Here is a 24,316-nt window from a genome sequence, read left to right on the forward strand (position 1 = left end):
CCAACCCCGTCTCCGCCAATCGCGGGGCGCGGGGCTGGTCCCCGCGCCCCGCGATTGGCGGAGACGGGGTTGGGGAGTCCCCACGCGGGGCTCGGTCGCCATCGTCGCCGCCCATCCCCGTGGCGTCCGGGCGGCTGAGCATGGCGTCGGCCCTTCGCTCGTGGTTTTTCTGGGCTCCGGTGTCGTGGTGGCTGGGGGGGGTGTCGGCGTTAGACAACGGGCTGGCCCGGACGCCGCCGATGGGCTGGTTGCACTGGGAAAGGTTCCTCTGCGCCACCGACTGCGGCGCCGACCCGCGGCGCTGTGTTAGGTGAGGGGGGAAAACGGGGGGGGGGGGGGGGTCAGGGATGGGAGGGAGGGGGGATGCCGGTGGCAGGGGTGTTAGGGTCGGGGGAACCGGTACTGGGGGTGTTAGGGCTCTAGGTGCCAGTACTGGGGGTGTCAGAGCTTTAAGTAACCAGTACTGGGGGTGTTAAGGCTCTAGGTAACTGGTACTGGAGGTGTTAAGGCTCTAGATAACTGGTATTGGGGGTGTCAGGGCTCTAGGAACCGGTATTGGGGGTGTCAGGGCTCTAGGTACCGGGATTCAGGGTGTCAGGGCTGGGGAAGAGGGGTACTGGGGGTGTCAGGGCTCTAGGTAACCGGTACTGGAGGTGTTAAGGCTCTAGGTAACTGGTACTGGAGGTGTCAGGGCTCTAGGTAACTGGTACTGGGGGTGCTAAGGCTCTAGGTAACTGGTATTGGGGGTGTCAGGGCTCTAGGTAACCAGTACTGGGGGTGTTAAGGCTCTAGGTAACTGGTATTGGGGGTGTCAGGGCTCTAGGTAACCAGTTCTGGGGATGTCAGGGCTGGGATGGGAGAAGAGACCAGTACTGGGGGTGTCAGGGCTCTAGGTAACCGGTACCAGTGGTGTCAGGGCTAAGATGGGAGAAGGGACTGGTATTGGGGGTGTCAGGGCTGTTACGGGCAGGTACCGGTACCAGTAGTGTCAGGGACTGAGGGAAGGACCTGTACTTGGGTTGTCAGGGCTCTAGGAACCAGAACTGGGGGTGTCAGGGCTCTAGGTACCAGGATTCAGGGTGTCAGGGCTGGGGAAGAGGGGCACTGGGGGTGTCAGGGCTCTGGTGAGGGGGTGACTGGGGCTGGGGGTGACAGGGCTGGGACGGGCAGGGACTGGTACAAGGAGTGTCAAGGACTGAGGGAAGGACCAGTACTGGGGGGTATCAGGGCTCTAGGTACCGGTACTTGGGGTGTCAGGGCTGGGGAAGGGGGGTACCGGAGGTGTCAGGGCCTGGGACAGCTCTGGCTCCCAATGTGCCTTCCCCATGTCAGTGCAGAGCCAGGCTCACCCCTGCCCCGCTCTGCGCTGCCCCTTGGTTGCTGTGTCAGTGCTAGAGGCTCACCTGCCACGTTTTCCGTGCTCTTTCCCAATCATGCTGTTTCCCATTGCCCAGCGAGAAGCTCTTCGTGGAGATGGCCGACATGATGGTTGCCGAGGGCTGGAGGGACGCAGGCTACGAGTTTGTCTGCATCGACGACTGCTGGATGGCCCCGACGCGGGATGAGCACGGCCGGCTGCAGGCTGACCCGGAGCGGTTCCCCAGCGGGATCCGCAGGCTGGCCGACTACGTGAGTGCCACCCGCCACGGCACAGGGCAGTGGGGCAGCCACGCTGGGAGCAGGGGAGGAGAGAGAAGGCTAGTGGGAACGGCTGAGCTAAGGCCCTGCTGCCAGAGTTGGGGTTTGTTTCCCTTGCCTGCCCAGTTCCAGTTCCTCCTCCCTCATGGGTGCCCCATCCCTGGTTCTCTTTTTGTCTGCGCTCACAGGTCCATTCCAAGGGGCTGAAGCTGGGAATCTACAGTGACGTCGGGAACAAGACATGCGCTGGCTTCCCTGGAAGCTACAACTACTACGACCTGGATGCTCAAACGTTCGCTTCTTGGGGCGTGGACCTGTTGAAGTTTGACGGCTGTAACTCCGACTCGCTGGAGCTGCTGGCAGAAGGTAGGTGTGGGCTCCAGGCAGTGCTGCACCATGGGCTGGGAATATTCTGCTGGCAGCAACAATTCAAGGCCCAGGACAGGCTCCAGGGAGTTGGTTTTCCCTGAGCGTACTCATTTAATGGATTTGCTTACAAAAGCAGGTGTGAGGCTCTGTTCTGAAGCCAAAGGCAGCGAGCATTGCTGGCCCAAGTGTTTGTTACCTGTTCAGCCTCCTGGAGCTGTCACTGATGTGCACAGCTTGAGAGAGCAGTTTTCTCACACCAGAGACCACAATGTGCTGAGCACAGAAACATCAGCTGCTACTTGGGGGGCTCCCAGGGCAGACTGCGGCCTCAGCTCTTCTGCAGTGCTGTTACTGGAGAGCTGAAAGCATTTCACACACTTAACCCTTAATCCCTTTGGTGAAGCTGTGTCAACGCAGATCAGCTTGAAGCTCAAACAGCTTGTGTCAGCCACAAAAAGGGCAGTTATCAGGGCTTTTAACAGAAAAAAAAGGAAGGGAATCCTGGCATGAAAACCCTACCGGGGTTTTAATTTTAAAGCATGCCAGTGTAAATCCTAGATCAGAAGTTACGTGCACGCTGGCTGGCAAGTCAGCAGCTGAAAGCTCAGTAGCAAACTGTGCCACGGAGGCTTGGCCACAGGCAAGCACAAGCAAATCGCAGTGCTACAGAAGCAGACCTGCAGGAGGAACAATGGAACTCAGGAGGTGGCTTTCTTTGCCTGGGCTCTTGCTGCTGGCATAGGCAGTACCACGGTGTTTGGCAGCAGGAGTCCTGCGTGCAGTCCTGGCTTTGTCTGGCAGGGAGAGCCTGGCCCCTCTCTGTGCCGGTGATGCTGTCAGTCTTGTTTGTTCACTTTCTTATCTGCCCTGAAGATTAAGGGATGAAGTGTTTTGTAATGGAAAAGCACATGGGAAGGGCAGACACAGTGTTGCAATGGCCTGTGGTCAAGCATATTCTTCAGAAGGGCTCTTGTAGATGGCAGGATGTCATAGAACATCTTTGCTCCTTTGCTGGCCCCACTTCTTTCCCTGCCTGCACAAGTGACAATCCCATCAAAGCCAGTTGGTGGGGCACATGCCAGCTGCTACAGCCAGGAGCACAGCTCAGCACTGTGACAGCTGAGCCGAAAGCTCTTGTTGGATCCTACGTGTAACCCAGATACAATCCAGTTGTATTGAAGCAGTTACAGGGGAGAGAGCAAACTTTTCATTCCTTCTTTGCTGATTAAAAGGGACTTAACAGGGCTGTTTGGGGACAAGATCAGGAAAAAGTTAGTGCTTTTGCATTCCTGCCCCCTCCATACAGTGCAAATGCCTCATAAGAACGTGCTCCTGCAACATTACCTGGCAAAGTTGTACCCAGCAGGCTGATAGATTCCAACATGTATTTCCCAGGTATCTAAAGGGAAAAAATACCAAATAGCAAAACTTCGGCCTCTTCCCATGGCTCTGTGTACAGAGATCAGCAGTCTCAGAGCATTAAGCCTGGCTGTGGCCTGTAGTGAAGCTGTGAAGAAGTTGCCCTGTCCCTGGGGGGCAGTAGACTGGCTCCAGACTGTAGGCTTCCCTGTCCTCCCTGGGGTGCTTGGGCCACAATAACGTGTTCAGCCTCAATTTTGCAAGTGTTGAACTGAAACGTGTATTTGTGATCTGTGATCAGTTCCTCTGTTTGACCAAGGAGGTGGTGTAACCTCTGTCTGACGCCTTCCTCTAGGTTACAGGCGCATGTCTCTGGCCCTGAACAAGACTGGGAGGAGCATTGTGTACTCCTGTGAGTGGCCTTTCTACTTGAGGCCTGTGCAGCAGGTAAGGAATGTGTCTCGAGGCTTATCTGGGGCTGAAAGGGGGAAAACCAGAAAAGCGTTAAGACTGCCAAACAGCATCCCAAGAAACTTTCTGCTTTCTGGTCTGACACGGAACAAGACTATGGTGGAGGAAAACATCCGTTTCCTCTGGAGCCCAAAAGGATACCTGAGGCAAGTTATTACTCTGCTGGAAGGAATTGAGTAGGATCCTGCAGCATGAAGGCGCAGCCCAGCTGGGGTGTGCCACAGAGCACAGCAGCATCCATCTGCCTTCTGTCTCCAAGGAACAAAATCAGGGCAATGCAGAAACACAGCTAGTGGATACTTTGGTGTTATTCCTCCTGGACGCACAGTGCTGCAGACTCAGCCTTCCTGTCACCTCTAGGGACCAGGGGAGTGCCTTCAGGACAGCCTCTTTAACAGGAATTCTCCGTGCTGTTTACCAACAGATACTGCCATCCAGAGTCTGTGACTGACACGTTGCTCTCCACCCATAGCTGGCTTGCCCTGTGCCACCATGGCAGGAGCTGCCATTCCCTCCCACTGGGAGCTGAATGCGTTAGTCACTGAAGGGAAGGGTGTAAGCCCAAGAATTGGCAATTAGTGGGATGTCAGAGTTTAATCCCACTGGCTCTATCACACTTTCAGTAAAACAGTGCTCAAAGGAATTTTCTAACAGAGCTAGGTGACGACTATCATTCTCCCAATGGAAGCAATAGTGTCTTAAGTCCAGTCTTAAAAGACTGGACTCCTAGGGAACCAACACACACTAGATCATCCAGAGAGCTGGTGGGGGGAAGTGTTATCATAGTTCTCCCCTAAACTATGCCAGATCCAGTCTAGCCTTGTGTATGATCCTGTTCTCGTACAGCCAGGCTCTCTGACTAATCCCACTCATCATTTTGGCAGCCCAATTACACAGAGATCAAACAGTACTGCAATCACTGGAGGAACTTTTATGATGTCTACGATTCCTGGAGCAGCATCAGGAGTATCTTGGACTGGACCGCACTTCACCAGGACACCATTGTGAAGATAGCTGGGCCAGGGGGTTGGAATGATCCTGACATGGCAAGTAGAGTAACACTAACCTCCTTTACAGCACCAGCAAAAAATCCTTTCCTTGGCTGTAGGCTGAGAGGAGAGGGAGGGAGGGAGTCAGGGGAGAAACATTGAGTGGAAGGGCTCTGACAGGGCCCTAGGATCAGGAACTTGATGAGAGGGTCCCTGGCTGGAAAGGGAAAGAGAACTACAGCTACAGACAGTACTGAGGAGGCGCTGTCTGTGCAATGCAGCCTCTACAACCAGTGCCGGTTGAGAAAATAGGTGTGGCAGTTGGAGACAGTCTCCAAAGCGCTGATATTCTAGCAGAGGGAAAATACGTGGGTGCCAGGCTGGGTGCCAGCATTGCAGAGAAGGAATAACTGCATCCCAAAGCAGGTTCTTAAATGCTGCCTAGCCAGTTATGGATCCTTCTTTACCTCCACCAGTGGTTCATGCTAAATTGCCACAGTAGTCATGCCTTGTCTTTCCCAACCTGCTTCTGGCACTCAGCTCATCTAACCAGTCCCCAAACAGGGGTGCCACCCTCAGCCTCCTGTCATCTCACGTGTTCCTCGGCAGGCAGCATTATCAGGCATTTTTGTTTCCTTATCACAGCTGGTGATTGGAAACTTTGGGCTGAGCTGGGATCAGGCGGTGACTCAGATGGCAATGTGGGCTATTATGGCAGCTCCCCTCTTCATGTCCAACGACCTGCGGCACATCAGGCCCGAGGCCAAGTGGTTGCTCCAGAACAAAGAGGTGATCGCCATCAACCAGGATCCGCTGGGCAAGCAGGGATACCGAATTGCCAAGGTACGGCAGGTCTGAGCCGGGGGCACGGGGTGGGGCGCAGGCGGCCAGACAGCCTCCTCAGGAGCAGGACGCAGAGGGTATAGAGCCGTGCTTGGGGATCAGGAACAGGGGCCCAATGAGCCCACTTGTTCCTAAAGCCTGCTTAAACAGACAGACGCAACAACCATCAGTTCTGCCTGCCCTAATGTAAGCCCTGGGTTTATTTTCTCCTTGGCAGGACAAGAATTTTGAGCTGTGGGAGCGGCCGCTGTCTGGCCAAGCCTACGCCGTGGCAGTGCTGAACAAGCAGGAGATTGGGGGACCCCAGAACTTCACCTTGTCCTTCACCTTTCTCGGCAATGGGCTGGCCTGCAACCCAGCATGCTCCGTCCGGCAAGTCCTGCCGGCCAGCAGGGACTGGGGAGTTTACAGCTGGGTCTCCTCCGTGGGTGTGGAGGTGAACCCAACAGGCACCGTGCTGCTGAAAGTCATGGCACTGTAAGAGGCACAGGGACAATATTTTCGTAAGCCTCAGGCTCTATCCAAATTTCTTGCAAGAAGCCGCCTCTCTCCTTCCTCAAAGCGGGGTGCCAACGCTCTCTCCTTGGGCATTCACTCAAGTGTTTCTGTGGGACTTTGAACCTTCAGCCTTATGTGACAAACACTCGCTACTCATCAAGAGGTAACAGAGAAAGACACACTGCTTCTCAGTTTACCCTGTCTCAATCAACCCCTCCCTCCAGGGCAGCAGTTCCTGTTAGCACCCAATGCCACTACCAAAGAAATGCAAGGGGTACAGGCAGTGCCTTTGTGAGCAGGGAAACACGCCTCCACCTGCCTTGCTTGTGCCTTGCCAGGCCAGGGCACACAGTCCAAGAACAAGAAAAGGTGCTTCTACTGCTAAAGAAACCAAACACTCAGAGCGTGGACATCTGCTTCCACCTTCTGGTAACTCAGGGATTGGCCTAAATTACTGCACTTCTTAGCAACTGCTTTCTTGACAGCTGCCCGTTTAGCCTAAAAGTGATTGTCTTTTGGTATCCTCTTATCCCAGGAGTCTTCCTTTCACCACTGGCTGTCACTTCCATTTAGATGGCAATTCCATCTCCACCCCTCCTGAAGCCCTGTTCCTCAGTGAGCTGCCTTCTAGAAACACCTGTGTGCTTGCTCTCCACTGCTGGCAGAAACTGTTAGGTAGAAGAACACAGGGCCCTCTGAGACAGGAGGTGGATACGTAAATCATGTACCAGTGTCCTCTTCTATTACATAATCAGGGTATCTTGATTTGTTATTTCTGTAATTATGCACTTTGATTAAAATGTCCTTTGAAAGGCTAAGCTTTACCTTAGTTTCCCAGCACAGCAGTACACTATGGTATCTGAACACAAATCAGGCTTTAGAAAATGGGACGGTTTGTTGCAGTCACTGTTCTTGTGCAATTTGTCACGATTGCCACAAACAGCACTCAGTAAAGCTGACACAGTGTGGCCACGCTGTCCACCTCAGGGGCAGAGGCCGAAGCCGCTGCTGCAAACAGCTTAAGCAGCAGTTTGGAAACACCAATCTCATCAGCCAGTGCTAAGAAAGCCACCAATTCTGTTACTGTTCGGTAATTGTGCACTCTGGGTTTCTATGAACACGTAAAGCACCATTTCTCCATCCTCTAGTTCCATTACCACTATGAGTTACTTCACACTGTGCTCCCTCCTAGCATCTGCAGACAGTGGACTTCTACTCGTGGGCAGCGTACTGCTGCCTCAAACGGATCATCCCTCAAAGCCCCGTGCAGGCTGTCCTATCAGGTACCAGCCTCTCTGTGACTGCCCATCAGACACTGCTCATTTGAAGATTCAGTGCTGTCCTTGGGCTTTTTCTTTCAAGGAAAATTCTAAGCAGAGGTGTGAACAGCAGCAGGTCACCCCATCGCTTTCAGCAGCAGCGTGTGCAGCTGGGGAGCGCTGGGCAGGAAGTTTTGCCACTTGTGTCCAAACTGCTGTAACTCACAGCCACGACACACAGGGAGCCACAGCGAGGAGCCCCTGCCCAGTAGGGCAGGTGACACATCATCCGAGAAAGCCCCTAGCACTAAACTCACTGGCTGCATCTTTCTTGCCTTTCCTCTGGGGCAAGGGCTTGGTAGAGAAAGCTTCATCTAACAATTCAGATTCACCACAGAACGCCTGGAACAGAACTGCTGAAACAGAAGCATGAACTGCCTGACGTCAAACAAGCTGCAGAAATTTAGAGCAGGCCGTTTTGAAGAGCAGCCTTTACCACGGAAGCTCACAAATAAGCTGGGTGAAGTGCAGCAACACAACAACATTCACACAGGGAGGCCACAGGTGCAAAAATCCATTGGAGCCTCAGGCTTTCCATATACTCCAGAACAAGTACTGGTAACACAGTAAGGAGTTCGAGCCATCAGGCAGAGCTTTTTCAAAAGCCTTCAGATTACAAGCTGTTCATTTACTGAGCAGCTCTGCAGGCGACACCTTCCTGTTGGGCTGACATCCCTGCAAGCCCCATCCCACCAACAAGAAAAGATATACAGGAACAAGCAACGGATCACCTCCAAATATTTTAATACAGTCCACAATGAGTGGGATGGAGCTTAGAACTGGATCACCTGGCCCTGTAAGAAGAAAGAGACAGAGTGAGTTTATTCACAGATGAACATCCCCACCCTTTCTCAGCCACTTGCGGTGCACAAACATACCTTTCTCTTCTTGTCTCCTCCCAGTTCAAAATGCTTGCACCTCTTAATTGCCAGCATCCTCTTGGACCTGCAGTTGGGCTCCACGCACTCCAGCCTCAGCACAATCTTCTTTGTGGTCTTTGCCTGGCAGGAGAAGAGCAGAGCGTTATCAGTGAACACAATGTCCACAAGCAGACAAATTGCCACTAGCAGGGAAAGCTTATCCGCGCTCCTGAAGATTCAGCAGCTTGCCTCAAAGTGTAAAGGAAAAAACTTCCAGCAGTTAGGCCCCCTCCATTAAAGACAGGAAGGTACCTTAAGGACTAGTACAGGAGTTGAGCCACCTGTACTTCCACAATAAAGGACACTGGCACTCTGGGGCAGGGCTGGTCCCCAGCAGAGATCAGCCACGCTGCTACCGACCTGTGCCAGCGGATGCTCTGAGGAATGGGCACTTCTGCAGCGCACGAGAACAGACAGACACTGCTCGGGAAGTTCAGCCCAAAGCCAGGCAGAATCACCTGAAAGCAGCACAACTGACACACTTTCCCTGGAAGTAGCAGCAACACAACGTGCTCAATGCAGACCCGCAGCTACCAAGGAGTCACATGAAACCCAAAAGACTACAGAGGGAAGGATCCAAAGCTGCGAGGCTACTGCAGCAGCTACACAGTGCTGGAACCACCAGCTATAAGCCCTGGCCAGTCATCCATATAATGCTGACTGGGAAGAAACAGAAATGAGGATAGCAATGTACAGGTAGGGAGTGCCAAACTGCAAAAGCAGTACAGCTGCTTTGTGTACCCTGCCTGCAGAAGCATTTTCTGCAAGGTCTCCCCAATTCTTGGCAGAAAATCAACTTGAAAAACTACCATCTCATGTTTTTAGTTTGGGTTTTTTTTGTTGGAAGGTTTCCAATTTCTCCAGCAGAACACCAAGGCTTTCCAGCAGCGAGTCAAGTAGCTTTATAAGCTTAACTGAACAGTTTGCACAAAAAATGTAACAAATCAGCCCATTTTTTGCTTCCCTGCAGTCAATACCACAGATTTTGCTACCTTCCAACTCCTTGGCAAGAAGCACAGCATGAAAACATGCTGCAAGACCACAGTCCCAGGTACCCACACCCAGGAGGAATGACAGCAGGTTTCTGTAACTCATCTCTAACAGAATGCACTGTGGCCCTTCCGCTGCTGCTCTGAGACTCAAGAAAGGCCTCACACAGCAGCTCTCATTTACTGGCTCAGCAATATGGATTTCCCTAGAGACGGCGGGCTGCTAGAAAACAATGTTGTGTTCTGCATACCACCAGCAGTTGCACAGACTTTGCTTCTATGGTACTTATGCTTCTACGTCAGTAAAGACAGCATCAACACACAGAGAGCATCAGAAGTTTCCGTGGTAAAGTACTGACTGCTCAAGAGCATAAGGGAAGGAAGCAGCAGGCTCCCTTTCCCATACTCTTCCGCTCTGGCAAGCAACAAGGAAAACACTCCTCTTGTTAAAAGCATCACTTCCAGTAAGACCCTGCTCCCCTACAGCATCAATGCTCCCTGCAGAACCTGCTCTGCAAACGCATGCTACACCACTCCTGCAAAAAAAGGAGGATCTGCACGAGGCAGGAGCAGCAGGGAAGATGAGCAGATGTGAAAGGGGAACCCCAGAAAGCACTACCAGCACTGAGCTGCCATAACATAGCTTAAGCACAGGATCACCGCAAGGCTGAGAGGTCCCTCTTCAGCTGAGCAATAGGGATTGCCAACGAGGTTTCCCATCCTCCTCCCAGGAGCAGCACTCACCTTCTTGCGGAAGATGGGCTTCGTCTGGCCCCCATAGCCACTTTGCTTCCTATCGTAGCGTCTTTTTCCTACAGGAGAGAACAGCTTTGTTTAAGCAACAATTCAAGACACACTACAAGCACAACCGGCACTCTTTCCAAACTGTAACAGACCTCTGCCTACAGCTGCACAAGGAATCAGAAGCAATCCCCCCTCCTCCAACAGCCACACACTTCACCCACAACCATCACCCTGGCACAGGGCAGGACCATGCGAGCCCTGTGTAGCTTCCAGTTCTGAAGTCCACAACGTAAGAAGGATATGGAACTGCTGGAACAGGACCAAAGCAGGGCCACAAAGATGATCTGAGGGCTGGAGCACCTCTATGAGGACAGGCTGAGAGAGTTGGGATTATTCAGCCTGGAGAAGAGGAAGCTCCAAGGAGACCTTATAGTGACATTACAGTACCCGAAAGCTGGGAAGGGAGTACAAGAAAGGTGGGGATGGACTTTCTATTAGGGCCTGTAGTGATAGGATGAGGGGGAAGGGCTTTAAATTAGAAGGGAAAACATTTAGATTAGACATCAGGAAGAAATTCTCCACTATGAGGGTGGTGAGGCCCTGGCACAGGTTGCCCAGAGAAACTGTGGATGCCTCATCCCTGGAAGTGTTCTAGGCCAGGCTGGATGGGCCTTGAGCAGCCTGATCCGTGGGAGGTATCCCTGCCTGTGTCAGGAGAGTGGAACTGGATGATCTTTGAGGTCCCTTCCCACCCAAACCATCCTACGATTCCCTGGGCCTCACACAGCTTCCCCAGGCCGCGGCCCGTCCCTACCCTGGGCGTAGAGGGAGTCCTTCCCCTTCTTGTACTGGGTGACTTTGTGCGGCTGGTGCTTCCCGCATTTCTTGCAGTAGGTCCGACGGGTTTTCGGGACGTTCACCTGGAGGGGCAGAAACAGCCGGTCAGCCCGGCCAGGAGCCGCGCAGGGGAGACGCCGCGCTCCGGGCCCCCCCTCCCCCGCCTCAGCGCCGCGGCCCGGCCGCCAATCCCCTTTCCTCGGGAAGCCCCGCGCCTCCCTGGCGCCCGCCAAGCGCCCGTGGCAGCGGGCGGCACCTCGGGAGGGGCGGATGGCGGCGGATGGAGCCGCAGGAACAGCCCCACCAGCCAGCGCTCACCATCTTGGCGGCCCGAAGAGAAGGAGCGCGCCGGAAGCGGAAACGGATATTCGGGGAGTGGAAACCATAGAGATGAGCCCTGTGAGGAGAAAGAGCGGCCCGTCAATCCATACGCCTGCAGCGCCCCTTACCGGCGGGAGGAGAGTGGGGCGGGGGGAGGGGGCAGCTGAGGGGGTCTGGGGGGCAGGGCGGGTGCGGGGTGAACTGGGGGGGCTGATGAGGGGAATGGGGGGTTATGAGGGAGCTGCGGGGACTGAGGGGGAGGTCTGCGGGGTCTGGGTGTCGGGGGCTCTGGAGGGGCAGAGCTGCAGGGGAGTCTGTGGTGCTTAAGTGGGGGGGGGGGGGCTGGGGGGGTGCTGCGACTAGGGGGACTGGGGGTGCCAGGGGTAGGGGGTGGTGTGAGGGGGGGTGGTCGTCGTGCCAAGTGGGGGGGGGTCTGTAGGCTGGGGGGTACCGGGGGGGCGCTCGGGGGGGGGCCGAGCCCAGCGGCCCGGCCGGCGGCGGGAGGAAACACAGCTGCTGCTTTTGAGTCAGAAACCAAGAGAAAAAAAAAAAAGGGAACCGAAAGGGTGGGGTTGGCGGGCCCCGTCCTTCCTCCCTCCCTCCCCGAGCAACGACCCACGGGGCCGTGGGTGCCGGGACCCCGGCGGGTGAGCGGCGGCGGCAGCCGGGACACCGGGTGGCACCGGGCAGTGGGTGCTGGGACCCCGGGTGCTGGGACCCCAGTGGGTGAGTGGGGGCAGGTGCTGCAAACCCAACTGGCGCAGGGCAGCGGGTGCTGGGAGCCTGGGTGCTGGGATCCCAGCTGGCAAAGGTTGGTTGGTGCTGGGATCCCAGCTGGCACAGGCTGGTGGGTGCTAGGACCCTCCTGGGTGGCACAGGGCGGTGGATGCTGGGACCCTGGGTGCTGTGACCCCGGCTGGCACAGGGTGGTGGGTGCTGGGAGGCGGCGGGAGGGCTCAGCGAATGCACAGAGGGGCCCTGGGAGCCGCGTCCCAGCACCGCGTGGTGCAGGAGAGACGCAGCCGGGAGCACGAGGGCTGCAGTGGCCTGGGTGCTGCTGGCACAGCCTCACTGACATCACCAGCGAGGAGCCACTGCAGTGGGAGGCAGGAGCTGCCATGTGGCACCTGCTTGAGGCCTCACACCTCTGCTGAGGCCTGTCCCGCTGCCTGGCGCGCTCTCAGCTGGCAGCATCCAGCCAGGGGTGAGACAACGGCCATGGGGCCGCAGAGCCAGGAGCCCTGGGGGTGCAGCAGAGCAAGGGTGGGTGCCAGGGGCTGCAGGGAGCATGGGAGCAGGAGGGCAGGGTGCGGGATGGGTGAGAGGGGCTCCGCAATGCAGCAGAGCAGGAGATCAGGGTGGTGGATGCGTACCAGGGACCACAGCGGTGCTCCAGAGCAAGGGGTCAGGGCGCTGACGGTGCTTTTGAACGCTTTCTCGTGCTTTTTGCAGCGGGTGCTGCTCTGTGTTTGTTCCCAAGTCGCTCCCACGTGAGGAGACTCCCTCCTATGTCGCTCCCACCCTTCATTTTTGTCACGCTCCAGGCTGCACGTGAAACATGGGGGCTGTTGAGTTTGTTATTCCGAGGCACCCCATCGCCCTTCCCAGCTGCTGTGAGCATGCCAGCCCCACATCAAGCACTGGTGGCAGGCGGGGTTGGCTCCTTAGCAGGGCACGGGCAGGGACAGTGGCCCCGGGAGCACGGTGGGACACAGTGGTGTGTGCCGAGCCCGGTGGTGATGTCAGAACACGCTTGGTCGAGGTGCGACAGTGGCAGGAAGTCACATTATCTGTGGGGGGGACACAGGACATTCTTCCACCCTCCCACTCACTCACCACAGCAGAGCAGCGATGGGTGGCTGCGAGGGTGAGTCCTGCTGGGCACCCACCAGCCCAAAGGACAGGCAGGGACAGAGCGGAGCTGGTGACAGTGCTGGGGACAAGGGGGCTGTGCCATGCTGGGGCAGGACAGCCCTCTGAGATCCTCATCTTCTTTCCTCTCTGACCGTAGCGTCCCAGCGGACACGGCGAGGACGTGTCCCATCTGCCCGGCACTGCTGGTGGTGACTCAGCTGCTCCAACTCAAGGTAAAGCTTGTAGGGACCTGGCACTGGATGGGGGCAGGGGGCAATGGGACCCCTCCTGCTCCTGGGATACAGGGTCAGCAGCCACATTTTATAACTAGGGAAACTGAGGCATGGGGCCACAGGGGGATGCTGGGGTTGCTCTGAGCTCCTCCACCACCCTGCCAGCAGTCTGGGGTCAGTGGCTACCCAGCCACCCGCCCTGTCCCCAGCAGGGACACCAGTTCCCTCCTTCCCAGGCCTGGATCAACCAATGGAGGCTGCTGCTTTTCCTAAAAGACTCTGACCGCTCCTTTAAGTAGGTTTGGGGTATTTTTTAAATCATCCAAACAAGCTGGCAAGGCTTGAGCCACAAGGGCCAGAACGGGAGAGAAGTGGGGACCCTGGGAGTGTGAACCCTGCTTGTCCCCAGCCTCTCTGACTATAGCCACCACAGTGGGGCAGGACTGCAGCAGCAGGATCCATGCTGGGACAGTCTGGGCATCGCCAGTGGATTTGGGGATGCCCCTGCTTCTGCTCCTGGGCTAGGACATGCCCTGGAGAGAGGCAGGTGGGACCAGCCACTGGTATCATTTGTCCTCACCTGGTCCCTGTCATGAGTGAGCCAATACCTGCCTGCACAGCGGGTGGGCTGCCCGGCTAGGTACCAGGGGGGCTCAGCCCCAGACTCTGGGCAGCCTCTGATCCTCCTCTGGAGGAGAGCAGGGGCTAGGGAAACAGCTTCTCCTAGGCTGCTCTCCGAAGCGATGCTTGTAGGAGTAAAAGGGAACAAGGTGGAGGTGAAAAGGGAGCAGAGCATGCAGGTGGTTGGGACAGGAGGCACGGAAGAAGGTTCCAGCGTATCACAGTGGCTCCATGTAGTTTATTATCTCCGGGTTAGGTCCAGGCTGGAGTTGGGTGTTGGTTACAGCCCTCAGAGAAGCAGGAACCCATGGCTCTGTGGAGTGCTGGAACCATCTGGGTATCCCCGTGCAGCACGGAGGGTAAAGGATGAGTTGGATGGGCTGCCCAAGACACAGGCCACGGTGGATTTCCAGCTCTCATCCCAGCCCCTTCCTACCTGGACCATCTTTGGGGAGGCTGAGGAGGGCTGGGGGAGGTTTAAGCCCCTCTGGTTGCTGGCTGGAGGCAGCCCTTCAAGCCTGGCCTCCGGCTAGTGCTGCTTACAGGGCAGGAAAAGGAGTTGAGCATTGTCCCTGCACTCCAGCAGGGTCTGTGGGCACAGAGGCAAAGGAAGGATGACTTTAGGGCTATGCTGCTCTCGACAGCATGGCACTGCGGCTGTTCGGGGCCAGGACCCACCCACAGCTGTTTAGAGACTGGCTTCCCACCGCTGCCCTTCGCACGCTGCCAAGTCAGCGCGTCCCCAGCACGGCAGGAGGAAGCGGCCCACGCGAACACAAACGCATGATATTGGAGGGGAGGAGGGAGCCCGCTGGGTGTCAAGGGGAGGAGGGAGCCTGCTGGGTGTCACTGCTCAGGCTCCGCGCTCCTCCCCGGGGCTACGCTTCTCGCAACCTCCCCAACTCCCTTCCTCTCCAACCGGCTCTGCTGGGAGCCAAAGCCAGCTGAGTGGTGGTTTGGTGCACAGCCTGGTGTTGGAGAGAGGACAGGAGAAGGCTCATGGCAAAGTCCTCACGCTGACCTGCCCGCACGTGCTCCCCCTTGGGGGGTCCCAGCACCCCATGGCTGCCCTTTAGGGGGTGAGTGCATCTAACCGAAATCCAGCGGTGAGCAAGTTTTGGCTGAGCAATCACCATGTTGGTGTTGTCGTGCTCACAGCGACCCAGCAAGCACTGAGTGGAGCAGGCTGAAGGGGCCGACATGGCCAGCGTCATCCTTGAGAGCATCTTCTTGAAGCGCTCGCAGCAGAAGAAGAAAACGTCTCCCCTCAACTTCAAGAAGCGCCTGTTCCTGTTGACAGAGAGCAAGCTGTCCTACTACGAGTACGACTTTGAGCGGGGGGTGAGTCAGTGGCCCCAAGGCCACAGGTGCTATGCGATGGCAGTGCCCAGGGGTCACCAGTTGTCTTTTACCAGCACCGAGATCAAGGCTGGATGGGGATGGGGGTTGGCTTGAGCCTCCTGGGGTTTTCCCTCATGGTGATTTTGGAAATCAACTCCTTCTCTTGCAGCGCCGGGGCAGTAAGAAGGGCTCGGTGGACATAGAGAAGATCACTTGTGTGGAGACGGTGGTGCCTGAAAACAACCCTCCCCCTGAGCGGCAGGTCCTGGTGAGGAGGGTCTGAGGTTTCTGCTTGTGTCCCCCTGTCCTCTTTCTGGGGAAACAGGGAGGTCACCCTGCCCTGGGGCGATGGGAGGCTCTGCACCCACAGCCTGCACCACACCAGGGGTCCAGCTTGACAGACAGGGGGATGCCAAAGGCTGTGGGTCCCAGGGGAGGTGCCAGCAGCCAAGCTGCAGGATGCCAGTGTCCATCTCTGCCTCTCTCTTCCAGAGGAAAGGGGAGGATTACAACAACATGGAGCAGATCTCAATCATCGAACGGTTCCCCTACCCCTTCCAGGTGAGTCCTCACTGCACCCCCTTTACCAGTTTGCTCTGCTGGGAGGACCCCAGAGGGACCCGGGGCCAAATGTGGCATCGCTGACCCAGTGTCACTCAGCTGCCTGGGGACACCCTGCTGCCGCCACGCTGTGTGGAGCAGGCAGTGAGCCTCTGCAAGCCCCAAGGAATGGGACAGCTCTATTTGAGGGGACTGCTTAGATGGAAACCTGCTCCTGAGCTCAGTCCTGGCTCTTCCAGTCCCCTGGCGGATGCTGGAGGGATGCTGGCTGCTGACTGTGCCCGCTCAGCCCCCAGCCCAGCTGCCTGCTCCTGCTGGCACCCAAAAGTAGAGAAGGAAGTGGAAAGTCTCGGGGGAGGGGGCTTATTTATAACCTCTCTGTCATGGTCCTGTGAACACCGTGTGGGGCCAGCACAGCTTGTGCTCTGCACCGGCTGCTCAGGGTGGCCACAAAGCTCGGCCCCCTCCTCTCTGGGAGACCCTGATCCTGGGCACTGAGGCGTGTGGTCCTGCAGGTGGTTTATGACGAAGGGCCCCTCTACGTCTTCTCCCCGACGGAGGAGTTGCGCAAGCGCTGGATCCATCAGCTGAAGAACGGTGAGTCTGGGGGCTCTACAGCTCCCTTGGAAAGCAAACACAAGCAGTCAGCTCTGTGCGTGACACAACCTAGAGCACCAGCTTTCCAGGGCCTTGCTATCTCATGGTTACATTATCCCATGTCTATGGAAGAGCAGGTGCTGATCCAAAACTTTTCCTGTGATGAGCACGTGTGTGCATGCACACACAGGCATGATCTATAACATCCCTGAGCTGACACCCACCGCTCCTTCCCAGCAGAAGTGGATCCTCACCTCTGTTACCCTCTGACTTCTGCAGCACCACAGCCACCTTAGCCGAGGCTTCTTGCCCCCTCACGAGCCTGTTACAAATTAGCTCAAGCAGGTTCAGAAGTTATTGAGGGCAAGAGGAAACGGCAGGTGTAGCCACGCAGCTGTTCTGACATGCAAGGTGAGGGTAGAACCCCCGGTGCTTTAGGAAACGCAGACAAAAAGCCTCCTGGAAGACAAGGAGCATCTCTCTGAACCCACTCTGAGCCTCTCTCTAATGCTCAGCTGCATGGGTGCTACCTCCTTGAGCTGGGAGCGAGTTTTAGCAGCACTGCGCAGAGGGGCTGGGGTGCTGGGCTAAGATCTGCTGGGGCTGCCTGCCTGTGCCTCTTGGTGTGCGTATCTTTCTGTGGCTTTGTGCTGCTGGCGTGAGATTAGCTGCTTGAATTGACACAAGGAAGTTTGCCCGAGCAAGGCGGAAGCAGAGCAGGCTGATAACGAGGAAGTCAGTTATTTCACGAGAGCCTTGCTGCTCTGCCCCAGCGGGCAGCCAGCCCTCTCCCCACTTCCCTGCTGTGAGAGGAGGTTGCTGAAGCCAGGGTGAAATCCAGAGGGAAAAGCGGAGGATGCCCTCATCCTGCTCCACCAGAGAAGGGGGGCTTTGCACCCTGTGGAGCTTCTGTGGGCGAGCACCTTGCCGCAGTGGTGTTCACGCATATCCAGTTGTCCCTTTAGCTTGGGGTGAAGTATGAGGAAGCCAGTCGGCACCTGCCTGGCAAGGGAGTGGTGTCCCAGTAAGGGAAGTCTCCGAGCAGGCAGGGGATGGTGCCAGTGCCCTGCTCTCCCCATGCACAAGCCAGCACGGCACTCGCCTCCCACCCCACTTCTGAAAAAAGAATGGTTCAGAAGAGCTGTGAACTGTGGGCCTCGCTAGCCTGGGGAATGCTGGATGTTTTGGCTGGCAGGAGGGCTGGTTACAGCAGGACCTGGCCCTCCAAGCATGCTCGTGTGCCTTTGCAGAGCTGCTGAAGATCTTTGATCGGATCTGAACCAGGGGTTTCTTGGCACAGGGTTTGCGTAGCTGCAGCGCCAAAACACCAGCGATGAGCTGAGGGGAATCCGAGCAGCAGGGCCACTTTTGATGGTGTATCAGTAGCACAGCAGAGTGAAAGGATTTAAGGGACCTGATCATCTGCATTCAGGTTGCAGGGAGCTTTCTGCAGCGGGCAGGGAACACAGCCCCGCATCACGCACACCTCCCCTCCTCTCCCACAGTGATCCGGTACAACAGTGACCTGGTACAGAAGTATCACCCCTGCTTCTGGATCGATGGCCAGTACCTGTGCTGCTCCCAGACAGCCAAGAACGCTATGGGCTGCCAGATCCTGGAGAGCAGGAATGGCAGTAAGACACTGGACACCCTCCCCTTGCCCTGTCCCCAGCCCTTGGGGACACTGCTGCACAACGCCGGGCAGCTTTTCTCACCTTAGTCCCTTTTCTGTTTGAAGGTTTAAAAGTTGGGCGGTCACATCGCAAGACAAAGAAGCCTCTTCCCCCTACTCCTGAGGAGGACCAGGTAGGGGGCAGAGTCAGCATGTGGGTTTGTTCCAAGTTGTTTAAAGAAAGACCTGTGTGGGAGAAGCCAGCATGTTAATGTCCTACAGCGCATTGCTCAGAGTCGTACAGGCCAGGGCTCTGCTCTGGAGAGGGATGTCAAGATGATGCCCTAAGAAGGAGCTTGAACCAGGGGATGGGATCCAAAAGCCTGGGGGCAAGTCAAATGATCTCACCCTTGAGGTTCCCTAGGGGAAGCCAGGAGGATCGAGAAGCCCTGTTTTAGGGTGGAGGAGTCACAGGTTAAGCCAAAAGGTAGAGAGAAAACACCTTTTGTGAGGATGGGTCTCCAAGGAGGAAATACTGCGATAAAAAAAGCGCTGGGAGGGGATTGTTCTGGTGGAAATAAATGTGGGAGCTGAGCCAAACGCTGCCCTTCCAGGCCTGGGGAGGGTCTTGCCTGGGAAACTGTGTCTGCCGCCCTCACTGAGTCCCATGTTCTCCCTTGCTCTGGGGAAGATGATCATGAAGCCTCTGCCCCCCGAGCCAACCCCCAGCACAGCAGGTGAGATGAAGAAGGTCGTGGCCCTCTACAACTACGTGCCGATGAATGCACAGGACCTGCAACTGCAGAAGGGCGAGGAGTACTTAATCCTGGAGGAAAGCCACCTGCCCTGGTGGAAAGCCCGTGACAAGAATGGGTAAGAGCTCCCACTGCCCTCACCTCGCGATGGTGCCCTCTCCAGATGCCAAGGTGCTGGTGGGTGAGCACACCTGTTGAGCATCACAGGGGTCAGGACGGGCTGTCTGCCTCCCTGTGGGCTCCTGCGTGGGGCGGTACATGAGGAGGGTGAGGGAGACTGAAGCAGGCTGTGATATCAGCCCTCCCCAAGCATGAACCCCAATGTGTTGGTGCCAGGGGTTTTAGCCCATTTCTACTCAGCCTGTTGGAGCAGGAACCTCCTTTCTTCTTGGCTTCCTCCATCAGTTTGTGACCAGCCCCTTTTCTCCTGCAGGAGAGAAGGATACATCCCCAGCAACTATGTCACTGAAACCAGGAATTCCCTGGAGATTTTTGAGTGAGTAGGAGAAGGCACAGGGACATGGCAAGTTGTGCTTGGTCAGACACTTTTTACATCCAGTTCTGTTAACCTACGCGGCCTGCGAGCCCAGCCTGGCTGGGGCCACTCTCCTTCTTGCACTCTCTCCGGCCCTGTGACAGCCATCCCCACCCTTCTCCCTGCACCGCTTGTCCTGGCTGGGTCAGGGTCAGACCAGGCTGGGGACAGCGGTGGCTGCAGCGATGACCTTGATGACTGTGTCCCTCTTCCAGGTGGTACTCAAAGAATATCACTCGGAGCCAAGCAGAGCAGCTGCTGAAGCAGGAGGTAAGTGCTGACTCCTGAGGCTGGGTCTTTTCTACACCCCACCCCACTGCCGACTGCTGTCAGTGTCCAACATGGGACCATCCTCTGACTTTAACGCACCCTCTCCAGCCTTGCTCTCATCTCCACTCACTTTAAGTCAAGCCTGTTACAGTCATGCCTCCCCACAACCACCCTATCACAGAATCACAGAATCACCAGGTTGGAAAAGACCCACGGAGTCATCGAGTCCAACCATTCCTATCAAACACTAAACCATCTCCCTCAGCGCCTTGTCCACGCATCCCTTAAACCTCTCCAGGGAAGGTGACTCAACCACCTCCCTGGGCAGCCTCTGCCAGTGCCCAATGACCCTTTGCATGAAAAATTTTTTCCTGATGTCAAGCCTGACCCTCCCCTGGTGGACCTTGAGGCCATTCCCTCTCGTCCTGTCCCCTGTCACTTGGGAGAAGAGGCCAGCTCCCTCCTCTCCACAACCTCCTTTCAGGTGGTTGTAGAGAGCAATGAGGTCTCCCCTCAGCCTCCTCTTCTCCAGGCTAAACAAACCCCAGCTCTCTCAGCTGCTCCTCAAAAGGCCTCTCCCCTTTCTGTTCCAGGGCAAGGAAGGGGGCTTCATTGTTCGAGACTCCACCAGCAAGACAGGGAAATACACTGTCTCCGTCTACGCCAAGTCTTCTGTGTAAGTGGGTCCACGAGCTGTGTGTTCCTCCCTCGGAGGGCCCCTCGCAGCAGCCCTCTCTCCCTGCCTGTCTTCCCCACGCCGCTGAACCCACGTGTTGTCTCTCCAGAGACCCCCAAGGCATGATCCGACATTACGTTGTATGCTGCACTCCCCAGAATCAGTATTACCTGGCAGAAAAACACCTCTTCAACACCATCCCGGAGCTCATCACGTACCATCAGCACAACTCTGCGGGTCAGTGTTTGCGGGACAGAGTGAGCCCAGCAGTGTTTTCACTGACAATGACGGTATCTTCACCTTCCTGCACTGAAGGCAGGAGGCTTGTGTTCTCTGCTGGAACGTGGTGAGTGAGCGTGGTGTGGCAATCTAGCTTTTTCTGTTTCAGGGCTCATATCCAGACTGAAGTACCCAGTGTCTCCACACCAGAAAAGTGCTCCTTCCACAGCTGGCCTCGGCTATGGTAAGCTGGCCTGGGCTACCTCATGGTTCCCTGGCTGCAAGGTCCATTTCTACCTGCAGTAACTTTCCGGGGCTGGGATCGTGGCTGTCCCACGGCAACAGGGCTTAGAGCCTTCCCAGGAATCGCTTCCCAATCCTCACTGGCCCTCAGCTGACAGTACTGACCAAGTGATGCCACAAGTATCACTATGCTCCCCATCCCCTGGAGGGACAGATCTCAGATTTCCTGGATTTTTTGGGATGTTTTCTTTCAGGCAGCACATCCTCGTGAGCTTTTCTTGGGCTTGCTGGATCAGATGAGTAGGAGCACCCTGCAGGGAGGTCACCTGCACCCACGTTACGCTTGCACTCTCTGTCCTAGGGTCGTGGGAGATTGACCCGAAGGATCTGACCTTCCTGAAGGAACTGGGGACGGGGCAGTTTGGTGTGGTGAAGTATGGGAAATGGAGAGGCCAGTACGACGTCGCTATCAAGATGATCAGGGAGGGCTCCATGTCAGAGGACGAGTTTATCGATGAAGCCAAAGTCATGATGTAAGTGGTGAGCAGCCTGCAGGTCAGCGTTGGAGGTGACTTGCCAGAATGGCTGCGCTCCTGGGTGGTGGATGGACAGTCTCAGGCAGCCTCTCACTCTGCAAAACGCATCTGAGAACCTACTGATTTGTGCTGATTCCCTAGTGAGCTTTTCCACTGTTAGCTGGCCGGGAGCACCTTCCCGAAACTCTCTTTATTCACAGATGCTTCTTTTGCTGCTTGGCCTTCTAGATGCTCAGAATTGCCCTTCCTGCCCCTAACACAGGAACCTGTCTCATGAGAAACTGGTGCAGCTCTACGGGGTCTGCACCAAGCAGCGTCCCATCTTCATCATCACCGAGTACATGGCCAATGGCTGCCTCCTGAACTTCCTGAGGGAAACTCGGCGGCGGTTCCAGCCCGCTGAGCTGCTGGAGATGTGCAAAGATGTCTGTGAAGCTATGGAATACCTGGAATCCAAGCAGTTCCTGCACCGAGACCTGGTAGGGCTGTGGCTGAAGGACACATCTCCAGCTCAGCAACTGCCACAGCGGGACAGGGTCCGGCTAGTTTGTCACCATGAGGAGAGGCAGCTCTGCAGCCTGCTCTGCAGAACATCACTCTAAGCTTCCCTGCCCACCTGAGCATGGGTGGGATGCTCTGAAGTCACTGCTCTGCAGCGAGTTACACGTTGTAGAAAGGGCAGGACTAGGTAGTTTTCCAGGGAATGGGCAATGCAGTTGTGGCCGGGGCAGGGGTTGCATTAGGCATCACAGCCAGCCTCGCTGGCTTAGATGTGAAAAGAGACCTCGCAACCTCTATGAAAAGCTGAGCCTGCAGCTTGTCAGGCCTCAGGCTGGCGTCACCAGCTTGCAGTCCCACAAGGTGCTTTACCTGATCTCGTCCTGGCGCTGCTTCGTTCAGGCAAAATCAGTCGCCCCCCGTAGATAATCAAGGTGCCTGGAGGCCTCTCCTGCTGTCTTTGCTGAGGATCCCAGTCCAGGTGAACCCGCAGGATGAAGTGAGACAAAGCGTAAAGAGGGTGGGGGCAAGATGAAGTTCCAGCTGGTACAGGGGGACGAGAGAGGCAGGAGCAGGTAGGAGTGACTGCCACCATCTCTCCATCCGCAGGCTGCTCGCAACTGTTTGGTGAACGACCAAGGAATTGTGAAAGTGTCAGATTTTGGCCTTTCCAGGTCTGGTAGATATATCTGTGTCACCTTCCTGTCTCAGCCCCCTATCTCCTCCTTCAGTCTCTTCTGCACATTAGCCTTTCTCCTCACTGGCATCCAGCTCCACTTTTCCTTCTCCTGTCTTGCCACCTCATCTACCTGCCTCAGCCTTCTCCCTCTCCAGTTTCTACTACCCCTTTCTTACTTTCCATGCCTTTCCCCCACCTCTAGTCCCTGGCTGCAGCCCTCTCTCCACATCCCCTTTTTGCTGTGCTTCTCTGTCACCCTGTCCCTTCCCCTGACTAAACACATACTTGTTTGCAAAGGGACATATCTGCCTCTTGAAACCCATGCGGAGTGTGACCTCGGGTCATGCTCAGCGCTGTCAGTTCCTTTTGGGCTTGGTCAGTCGCATGGAGGAGTGAAATGTGAAAGCCTGATGGGCACCTTGATCCATTTATCTGCTGCAGGTATGTTCTAGACGACGAGTACACGAGCTCCATGGGGTCAAAGTTCCCAGTGCGGTGGTCTCCCCCTGAAGTGCTTCTGTACAGCAAGTTCAGCAGCAAGTCTGACGTCTGGGCTTTTGGTAAGAACGTGATGTTGATGCCTTGGAGGTCAGGAAAGGAGGGCGCCCCAGCAGCAGGGAACTCCTCTGCAAACCAGCCTCAGGGACAGGTGCTCCTGATAACGAAAATACCAGCAAATTAACTCTCTAAGGCTCGTGTTGGAGTTTTAGAAAACGAGCAGCCTTTATCAGGTGTGGACGACACGAGGGAGTGATCTCCATTAGTCACATGCAATGAGACCCAAGCTGGGACAGAACAGATTTCCCACTCGCATGTGTATGAATTTTCCCAGAAATCTTATGCACATTCTATTACTTTCCACGGACTAATTTTAATGTTGTTGTGAACTTCACACCAGTCCAAACTCTTGCTAATTTGGAGCTTTGGCTCTGGCTCTGCCTGACCTTGCATTTGGGATGGGGAGAGACTGCAAAGAGAGGGGATTGCGGGGGAGACACCTGTTCAGCTCAGATCACACCAAGTACAAGGTGTTATGAGCTCGATAGCATGAGCGGTGTCTGGAGAAACACTGAAAGGAAACGCTCTCAGAGGGATGTGCTGTCAAACTTTCGAAGAACGCAATCCCTTCGGTGAAACTTAACCTCTCCATTAACTTAAATCAAAGATATTCTGCTTTTTGTAAGAGCAACCACTTCTTGTGTCGCTCGGGTGCCACAAACCATCCCTGCCATTCCTCGTACCAGGCGTTCTGATGTGGGAAGTTTATTCCCTGGGCAAGATGCCTTACGAGAGGTTCAATAACAGCGAGACCACCGAGCACGTCATCCAAGGCCTGCGCCTCTACCGCCCGCAGCAGGCATCGGAGAGGGTCTACGCCATCATGTACAGCTGCTGGCACGAGGTGAGCGTCCCTGTCCCGGTTACCGGGGGGGGGGGGCGCGGGGCTGTGTATCCCCGGTTGCGGGGAATCCGCAGCGACGCTCCCCGGTTTTTACTCCCCGCAGAAGGCAGAGGAGCGCCCCACTTTCACCGCGCTGCTGGGCAGCATCGTGGACGTGACGGACGAGGAGCCTTAGAAGCAACCCCGGCTTATCACAGCCCCGTCGGCGCTGGCGGGACCGGCGCCGCCCCAGCGTCCCGAACACGCGTGCGCGCAATAAACCCCTTTTTCCCGCGTCTCCCTGGCTGCGGCGCGGGGTGGCGGGAAAGCACGCGCGGGGTGGCGGGAAAGCGCTTTCCTTCTGCGCGTGCGCTCCCGCCACTCCCCACCCCCTCCCCGCGCGCCCCC

The 24,316-nt window shown here is 56.1% G+C and overlaps 3 protein-coding genes across 5 annotated transcripts; 2 read left to right on the forward strand and 1 right to left on the reverse strand.

Annotated features, from left to right (window-relative positions):
• Nucleotides 1–123: 123 nt before the first annotated feature.
• GLA (galactosidase alpha) lies at nucleotides 124–6,966 on the forward strand. The gene is made up of 7 exons (XM_069867556.1): nucleotides 124–310; nucleotides 1,455–1,629; nucleotides 1,827–2,004; nucleotides 3,722–3,813; nucleotides 4,722–4,883; nucleotides 5,472–5,669; nucleotides 5,887–6,966. Exons 1-7 carry the CDS (start codon nucleotides 141–143, stop codon nucleotides 6,148–6,150), a joined length of 1,239 nt encoding a protein of 412 aa, XP_069723657.1. The 5' UTR covers nucleotides 124–140; the 3' UTR covers nucleotides 6,151–6,966.
• A 1,247-nt stretch (nucleotides 6,967–8,213) lies between these two features.
• On the reverse strand, nucleotides 8,214–11,373 carry RPL36A (ribosomal protein L36a). The gene is made up of 5 exons (XM_069867387.1): nucleotides 11,295–11,373; nucleotides 10,954–11,059; nucleotides 10,140–10,207; nucleotides 8,365–8,487; nucleotides 8,214–8,280 (listed from the first exon to the last, which is right to left on the reverse strand). Exons 1-5 carry the CDS (start codon nucleotides 11,295–11,297, stop codon nucleotides 8,260–8,262), a joined length of 321 nt encoding a protein of 106 aa, XP_069723488.1. The 5' UTR covers nucleotides 11,298–11,373; the 3' UTR covers nucleotides 8,214–8,259.
• A 587-nt stretch (nucleotides 11,374–11,960) lies between these two features.
• BTK (Bruton tyrosine kinase) lies at nucleotides 11,961–24,221 on the forward strand. Of its 3 annotated transcripts, none has more exons than XM_069867531.1 (20): nucleotides 11,961–12,023; nucleotides 13,309–13,384; nucleotides 15,164–15,346; nucleotides 15,516–15,614; nucleotides 15,839–15,907; nucleotides 16,423–16,504; nucleotides 18,010–18,138; nucleotides 18,243–18,310; nucleotides 18,808–18,989; nucleotides 19,305–19,367; nucleotides 19,622–19,676; nucleotides 20,270–20,352; nucleotides 20,462–20,589; nucleotides 20,741–20,815; nucleotides 21,176–21,347; nucleotides 21,613–21,829; nucleotides 22,458–22,522; nucleotides 22,969–23,087; nucleotides 23,772–23,929; nucleotides 24,033–24,221. In XM_069867531.1, the coding sequence occupies exons 3-20, from the start codon at nucleotides 15,206–15,208 to the stop codon at nucleotides 24,102–24,104; spliced, it is 1,977 nt and encodes a 658-aa protein (XP_069723632.1). In that variant the 5' UTR covers nucleotides 11,961–12,023; nucleotides 13,309–13,384; nucleotides 15,164–15,205; the 3' UTR covers nucleotides 24,105–24,221. The 3 variants fall into 3 exon arrangements, with proteins under 3 accessions (XP_069723632.1, XP_069723633.1, XP_069723631.1); XM_069867532.1 differs by having other exon boundaries at nucleotides 12,005–12,023; nucleotides 13,317–13,384; XM_069867530.1 differs by lacking the exon at nucleotides 11,961–12,023 and having other exon boundaries at nucleotides 13,000–13,384; nucleotides 24,033–24,220.
• Nucleotides 24,222–24,316: the final 95 nt, after the last annotated feature.

Source organism: Phaenicophaeus curvirostris, chromosome 13 (genome assembly GCF_032191515.1).
Source record: "Phaenicophaeus curvirostris isolate KB17595 chromosome 13, BPBGC_Pcur_1.0, whole genome shotgun sequence".
Classification (NCBI taxonomy): Eukaryota; Metazoa; Chordata; class Aves; order Cuculiformes; family Cuculidae; genus Phaenicophaeus; species Phaenicophaeus curvirostris.